The sequence below is a fragment of the Capra hircus genome, chromosome 10 (assembly GCF_001704415.2).
Source record: "Capra hircus breed San Clemente chromosome 10, ASM170441v1, whole genome shotgun sequence".
NCBI classification, from domain to species: Eukaryota; Metazoa; Chordata; class Mammalia; order Artiodactyla; family Bovidae; genus Capra; species Capra hircus.
In genome coordinates, this window is record NC_030817.1 from 57,880,590 (window position 1) to 57,888,766 (window position 8,177).

The 8,177-nt window shown below is 46.1% G+C and overlaps 1 protein-coding gene across 1 annotated transcript; it reads right to left on the reverse strand.

The window, feature by feature from the left end:
- PTGDR (prostaglandin D2 receptor) lies at window positions 757–6,730 on the reverse strand. Its single transcript, XM_005685657.3, has 2 exons — window positions 5,758–6,730; window positions 757–1,382 (listed from the first exon to the last, which is right to left on the reverse strand). The coding sequence occupies exons 1-2, from the start codon at window positions 6,601–6,603 to the stop codon at window positions 1,143–1,145; spliced, it is 1,086 nt and encodes a 361-aa protein (XP_005685714.2). The 5' UTR covers window positions 6,604–6,730; the 3' UTR covers window positions 757–1,142.

Sequence of the window (8,177 nt, forward strand, 5' to 3'; positions counted from 1 at the left end):
AGTCACACCTTGCCTTGCATTTACTTATTTACAGCTTTGGCTCTTCACACAAGGCAGTGAGCCTTCTCTCATGGGTTGGCCAGAGAAGGATGCTCCAAATGCCTGATCTAGTTACATTTCACCTCCCTTTTAAGAAAGCGAAAGTGAAGCCACTCAGTCGAGTCTGACTCTTTGTGACCCCGTGGACTGTAGCCCATCAGGTTCCTCCGTCCATGGGATTCTCTAGGCAAGAATACTGGAGTGGGTTGCCATTTCCTCCTCCAGGGGAATCTTCCCAACCCAGGGATCGAACCCAGGTCTCCTGCATTGCGGGCAGAGGCTTTAACCATTGAGCCACCAGGGAAGCCCTCCCTTTTAGGAGGGGCATCTCTAATTCAGGCTGTAGTTGCATCAGTTGGCAAAGAAAAGACTTAAACAGGGGCAATTGTGATACACAATAAACAAATCAACTTTCACTAGAAATAAGGAGAATAAGAAAATTTAAGAACAACCTATTACATAATTGTAAACAGTGGTGTTTCTTCTGAATTTAAATAAAGACCCAGAGGCCTAAGATCTCCTTAAAAAATTAGGGACAACAAGTACAAACATTGAAACAATCATTATAATTGCTTTAAGTCTTTAAACACTGTTTGGGTTAGTTGCTAAATGGAATCTGATGCTTGTGACCCCGTGGACTGTAGCCCATCAGGCTCTTCTGTCCATGGGATTTCCCAGGCAAGAACAGTGGAGTGGGTTGCTATTTCCTTCTCCAGGGGATCTTCCCAACGCAGGGATCGAACCCAGTTCCCAACCCAGAGAATGAACCTGGGTCTCCTGCTTTGCAGGCATATTTTTTAGCAACTGAAGAGCTACCAGTTTAACTGGTATAACTCAAAATGAAAAACTATTATAACTATTATTAGTTATAATAATAATATTTAATATATTATAACTCAAAGTGAAAAACTCCACCTAACTGATTCATGAATACAGAGGGACAACACATTGTTAAGAATGAACAAACAGTTTTGAAAATACATTTAGATATTTTGCTATGGAACATACCTTTTAAGGATATAAATTATAAGATTATTTTGTGGCTCATGGTTCTTTGCAGAAGATGTGATGTATTCTTGAGTTTATGAGAGAGGGTAACATAGTTATAGACTGGATTCCATGTTAGTTTGGCAAGAATTGCTGTGCCAATTTCTATACATAAGAGGCCTTATGAAAATCTTGCGAAAAAACATTCGAAACACCGATGTTCTGAAAATGATGAAAATCCAAGGGTCCACAATTGAGATCACAGAGAGAAAGCGCAAGGCTCGGAGGTCTTCAATTTCTTCAGTGGTTCCATTTTGCTCAGGAACAGCTTTAAACGCTCCATAGTAAGCACGATACTGTTTTAAAGAAAAACATTAGATTAAGATAGCAAAAGGTCTATGGCTGTGATAAATTCCCTTACTTCACTTAGGAAACATTATTTTTCCATAAGAATATGGCAGCTTGCCTTGTGATATTCATTTTGGCCACTGTCATGGATGGGTGCAAGTGAGAAGCCAGGGAGGTGCAGGTCCTCCTGGAAGCCCCAGGCTAATCCCTGGAGCTAGCCTGCCGGCAGTCAGAGCTGTAGGGCTAGCGCTACCTGGCAGTGCAGAGGAAGAGCTGAAGTGGGACAGATCCAGTCCACTGAATTGTTTACAAACAGGGTCACCAGACTCCCCAAAATACTAAATTTCTTCCCTTCTTTCTTCTGCCTCCTTCCTGTTCTTGACTCTTAGCACAGAAATAAGTCACATGTGAAATGTCACATGTGCGGAGGCACCAATGAAACAGAAACTTCCCTTTCTCTGAACATTTTTTATTGAAGTGTAACTGATTTACAATGTTTCAGGTGTACAGCATATACATATATATACACACACACATAGATGCATATATATACACATATATACATCTATGAGTGTATGTGTATATATATACACATATATGTGTGGATGTGTGTGTGTATATATATATATCCTTTTTCAGATTCTTTTCCATTATAGGTTACTATAAGATATTGAATATAGTTTTCTTTACTATACTGTAGGTCCTTTATCTATTTTATATATAGTAGTATGTTATCTGTTAATTACAAATCCCTTATTTATCCCTCCCCCCATTTCTCCTTTGATAACCGTAGTTTGTTTTCTATGTCTGTGAGTCCATTTGAAACAGAAACTTTTAATCAATGTGAAAATACAGGAAATATTCCAGTGGAGGGGCTTCCCAGGTGGCGGCAGTGGTGAAGAACCCTCCTACCAATACAGCAGATGTAAGAGACATGGATTCGATCCCTGGATGAGGAAGGTCCCCTGGAGGAGGGCATGGCAACCCCCTCCAGTATTCTTGCCTGGAGAATACTGGACAAAGGAGCCTGGCTGGTCCATAGGTCACACGGAGTCAGATAAGACTGAAGTGACTTGCATGCATGCATGCATGCATTCCAGTGGAAAGACAGGAGACAACTCAGGTAAATTAGCTATCCTTAGCACAGATGCTTATCTTTCTGTGGTTGGCATCCTCTCTTCAGACTGGGAAGAAACCTACAACATTCCAGGCAGTATAATTCAGGGACAGAAAGATAAGCCCACAAACCTGTGCCCAGCCACTCCTATTGTCTTGCTCTTCCCTGAGGTCTCTGGCCTCTGGGTAGCCCTGCAAACTGCCTCATCCCTTTCCTGCCATTCAGTCAACACTGCTGTTTTGACCAGCACTGCAACTGCCTCCTACTTGGTTGGAGGCCAACCGCTTTTTCTCAATACCCTTACATCCCTCAAGCCCACTGAGATTTTTAAATTTATAATGGGACAAAATAGATGCTAATGGACCAGAAAACATGCAAACTCAACATTAATGGGAGGGGATACAAATAAGTGCACAGACCAAACACATTCAATGCAGTCAGGGATAAGAGAAGATGTACGTTCCCATAATTGTTTTCTTACCTTTGAATTCTCTTTTCAGTAGAGCGTTTCAGCAGGCTCAGATACTCCCATCTAGTGCACTTAGGAAAACAGAGGTTTCTGGAAGCCCTCCCCCATTATAACTGTTCAATAACACAAAGAGTAATAACAATGGCTAATGCCCATACAGAGTTTCATATTCCTAGGCACCATTCTAAGCATTTTACTTTAAAAAGTTTGTTTCATACTCACAAAAATCCTATTAAGTATGTTCATTCTCTCCATTTTACAGATGTGGAAATTGATCATGTGCCCAAATCCTACCTTTTTTCCATGCCAACTTAAAGAATTACCCGCATCTCGAAGCCTCTTTGAAATGATGGTTAAGCTCATCAGCTTTAGAGTCTGACTATCCAGGTTAGATAGAATCCTCTCACTGGCTATGACATTTCAGGCAAGTTACTGTGTTTCTTCATCTATATGATGGGGACAATCGAACCTATTTTCCAGCATCGTTACAAAATTCGAATGAGATAGTATGAGTAAAACCTTGAGAACAGGTCCTTGCATATCATAATAATTCAATAATTAGGTAGTATCACTGTTTTATCTATTAGGAGTTAATCCTTTCCTTTTCTAAACTATTTTCTGGCCCTACTCACTCCCTCTCACCCCCAGGATTATAGCTCTGTGGGCAGATGTGAGGTTTTTCTCATTTTAATTCCCTGCAATGAATTACAGTGCCTGGAATGTTGTAGGTTCCAGATCTGAGATGAATGAATGAATGGATGGCAACAGGCTACACACTTGAGTTGATTGAAAGAGGAAACACTTCATATGACTTAAATCTTTATATTTGCTCCTTTCTCCTCAAAGTGGAGTCCAGAAAGATATAATTCTTACTATTTGAGAACGCTTGATTAGTTGGCATCTGGGTAACTGAACGATGTTTAAATTATGAAGACAAATCATTTTATTTCTATGCAGTATTCACCAATATAAATTTTCCTGCATATTAAGTTATTTTAATTGATATTTTCAAGTCACTTGATTTGTATTAGAAATGTAATATTTATTCTATGAATGGCCTTTTAATTTTATTTATTTTGGGGGTTTACTGAAATTATGACAAATTTGTTTACTTTGATAGATAGTGATCAAAATACATACTCTATTCAAGATATCTGTTTGAACACAATCTAGACTTTCAAAAAATCTCTGATGATCAATAGTATTCCCTAGAAGATACTTTATAAAACTGCTCCTATAAGAGAGGGTTGACTAAGAAACATACTCAGAGTATACAATGGGCTTGTTTAGAGAATGTAGTCCACTACAGGGAAAATCAGATGGGAAGTGTGCCCTCTGCTGAAACTAGGGATCCACAGGAAAATATCGCTGTTGCCAGCTCTTTGGATGCTTAGTCCTTATTTGCTAACTCCTGCTTCAGAGTGTGGTTCTTCAAATGTGATCTCCACATCAGCAGGTGAAGTGGAGGATGCTGAATTCTTCAAAAATCAGAATCAGCAACTGGAGAACAGGGCCAGCCAGCTATGTTTTTAAAAGCACTGCTGATGAGTTTGAGTGTGCTAAAGTTTGAAAACCATTGCTAAATATCTCCACCTATATCTTCATCTCTTTGTTTGTATAGTTATATATTTATTTATTTTGGGGAGTTCCAATGCTAATTCAGACAACTATTGGCCCAATACTAAGACCTTCATTTAAGGGAAAAAAAATCACATTATATGTCACTTTCATCCACCCTCGAAGGTAATATCCAAAACTGCTACACTGCCATAAGAAACTTAACTTTCCTAGTCACATAAGTCTCAGGGCTCCAAAAACTTGGACTTGACAATGAATTTATTTAAACGTTGTTCATGTTGAACAAGTACACTGTGGAGTCAGGAGAGAAAGAGGAGCAATACTCCTAGCCTCAGCCACTCCTAGAAGTCTTGGCAGGGATCACAGGAGGAAATACCTCCAAAACGATGAAATAATTCAATCTGCACCACCACCTGCATCAGTAAATTGAAACACAAGATAATGGCTCTCATGTCACCTCGCTTGCCAAGATAGAAACAACACCGGTCGAGACAGGTTATCAGAGCGACAGAACCAGTTGAAACCTTCCTCCACACCTGCTAGTCCAAACAGCCTTTCCGCCTCTGCAGCCACCATCCCCTGCAGCGGCAGCACGGGAAAGGGCGCCCTCCACTCCTCAAAGTTTACACATCAGTTAAAAAAAATAAAAAGACTAAACCTACGCTTTTAGCCACTCGCGTCTGCAGATCAGTTTGGCAGGATTACACCTTCCCTTATTCCCTTTCCATACCAACACCGGGGGGCGGGGGGAGGGTAGGTGGGGTGGGAAGAACGCGCAGATGTCATTTGCGCATTTCTGATGCCACTAAAATCATGGGCAGGTGTAATGAAATAAAACCTCGCTTAGCCATCGGGAAGTGGGAAAGGACTCTTACTGCCGAGGAGGAACTAAGTTCTGCTTCTCAAAGTTCTGAGGTGCAAAAATGGTCCTGAGGCCTTCTCAGAGCACTGGAGAGGTTCTGCCGGGCTAAGGGGACACAGTCCGGTTCCTGCTTTCCCTAAATTTCTGTGGCTTTACCTCTTTTCGCTCAACAAATCAGATTCTATCTCCTGAGGACTGCGGAGGGAACGGAAACTGATCCGCGGAACGCGGGACCAAACCCTCCGGTGTCTGGGCGCAGCTTCTCTTGTACTGCACCCAACACGCCCCACCCGTCGTTCCCCTCTCCTGCGGCCCACTGCGCGTCAGTCTCCTGCAGCTTTAGCTCGGACAACTCACAATTAAAGGCAGGGAGCACATGGTGAAGAGCACCGTCATGAGGGCTAGCAGCAGGAGGTGATCCAGCTCCTCCAGGTGCAGCGGGGTCGCCTCCCTCTCGCCGGCGCCCGGCTCGGCGCGTTCCCTGGGGCCAGAGCGCAGCAGTCCCCGCAGCCTCAGGTGCATGGCATAGAGGTTGCGCATGGCGCTCAGGTTGCACAGCACGATGGCGAGGACCAGCAGCAGCATGAGGCTGGCGTAGAGCACCGAGTAGCCCAGCACCGACAGCGAGCGCTCCTCGTGGACCATCTGAAAGAAGCACCAGGTGCCAGGGCAGTACTGCACAAACTTCCCAAAGCCCACCAAGGGCAGCGCGCAGAAAGCGAGGCAGAAGGCGCCCACCACCGGCGCCACCATGGCGCCCCGGCGCGGGGTGAGGTGCCGTCGATGGAAGAAGGGGTGCCCCAGGGAGAGCCAGCACTCCAGGGCCATTGCCAGCAGCTGCAGCGTCGAGGCGAGCCCGAAGAAGCACATGAAGAAGGCGAAGGCTTGGCACAGAGAGCTGTCCGATCCGGGCACCAGCCCCCGCAGGCTCCGGTTCTGCGCGTAGGCGAACAGCACGAAGGGGCTCACGAGGCACTTGCCCAGGAGGTCTGTGATCGTCAGGCCGAACACCAGCACGTAGAAGACGGAGGGTGGCGGGCGCGGCGAGCGCGGCGGGCACGACCCCAGACCGGAGCGCGCCAGGAGTCCCAGCGCCAGCAGGTTGCCCACGAGGCCCGTGCTGAAGAGCACCCCGCCCATCGTCGCCGAATTGCCCTTCTCTACCGACGTGGTGTTGTGGCAGCGGTAAAACGGCGGCCGCATGACCGGCGGCGCGGCGAGCCGGAGCGGAGGCTGCGGGAGGACCGGGGCCGCGGGGGTCCGGGTGCAGAGAAGCCTTCCGGCCGCTCTGCGCGCGTCTCGGCCGGAGAGGTTGCGCCGCCGAGGAAGCTCGGCGGGCGGCGGGGTGTTTCCCACGGCAGGCGCCTCCTATTCAAACTCTCTGGTCACACCCCGCCCCTCGGGGCGGGTCGCGCGGCGGGGTGCGCAGCCGGCACTGGCTTTGCAGGACAATCTGGGTCCTGAGCAGAGAGACAGACCCTCAAAGCCCAGAGTCGGGGGACAAAAAGAAGTAGGTAGCCTCTCAGCGTCCAAGGCCAGTCCTTCTTGCGAGGCAAGAGAACGTACTGAAATGGAGGGGAAATTAAGCGGCAGCCACGCGGGTGGAGAGGGGTGAGAGGAAGTGGTGGTGGTAGGACTCTGAAGTTGAGCGCCGCTGGGGTGCTCAGAAAGCACGACACTGGTTTTCTTTTATTTAGTTTTAAAATTAATTGTTTGTTTTATTTTACAATATTGTATTGGTTTTGCCATACATTGACTTGAATCCGTCATGAGTGTACATGTGTTCCCCATCCTGAACCCCCCTCCCACCCCCCTCCCCATCCCAACCCTCTGGGTCCTCCCAGTGCACCAGCCCCGATCACCCTGTATCATGCATCAAACCTGGATTAGTTTCACATATGATATTTTACATGTTTCAATGCCGTTCTCCCATATCATCCCGCCCTCGCCCTCTCCCACAGAGTCCAAAAGACTGTTCAATACATCTGTGTCTCTTTCGCTGTCTAGCACACAGGATTATCGTTACCTTCTTTCTAAATTCCATATATATGCGTTAGTGTACTGTATCGGTGTTTTTCTTTCTGGCTTACTTCACTCAGTATAATAGGCTCCGGTTTCATCCATCTCATTAGAACTGATTCAAATGTATTCTTTTTAATGGCTGAGTAATACTCCATTGTGTATATGTACCACAGCTTTCTTATCCATTCCTCTGCTGATGGGCATCTAGGTTGCTTCCATGTCCTGGCTATTATAAACAGTGCTGCGATGAACATTGGGGTACACGGTGACACTCGTTTTGACCTTAGTGCTTTGAGGAGGGAAAACCAACCTTCACCTATGCCCTGAAACAGGGTCTTCTAGATCCTGAGATAGGAACAATGAGCTTCATTCCCTAGGTGAGGAAACACACCTTGGAAGGGCAAGTCACCTCTCAGGGTGGCAGAGCTGGTAGCTGGTCGCGCTGTACCTGAAACCCGATCTGCTGTTGAGAGAGTCAGTCTGTCTTGCTTCCATGGTTTGTCCTCTCAAGATTTCAGGGAAGTGGCTCCAGGGAAAAACGACGGGAGATGTTGGGTGGCATGAATCACGGTGTCTGTGTAGACACGACAAGAGGATGGTTAAGAATGCTGATGATAACAGACCTGGGTTTAAGTCCTGGTTCTACTACTCATGGCCGGTGTGACCCTGAGAGGCTTGCTTAACCTCGCGAGAAGTAACAATCCAACAGCTTGTTTGCCTCTTGGGAAACATAGGGATAACGTGTGTAAAGTGCA

Excerpts from the sequence above, each read along its gene's own strand:
- PTGDR (XM_005685657.3), bottom strand. The coding sequence starts at position 6,603 with ATGCGGCCGCCGTTTTACCGCTGCCACAACACCACGTCGGTAGAGAAG. Across the intron at positions 1,383-5,757 it reads TGTGCTCCCTGCCTTTAATT|TATCGTGCTTACTATGGAGC; the intron begins GTGAGTTGTCCG and ends TCTTTAAAACAG.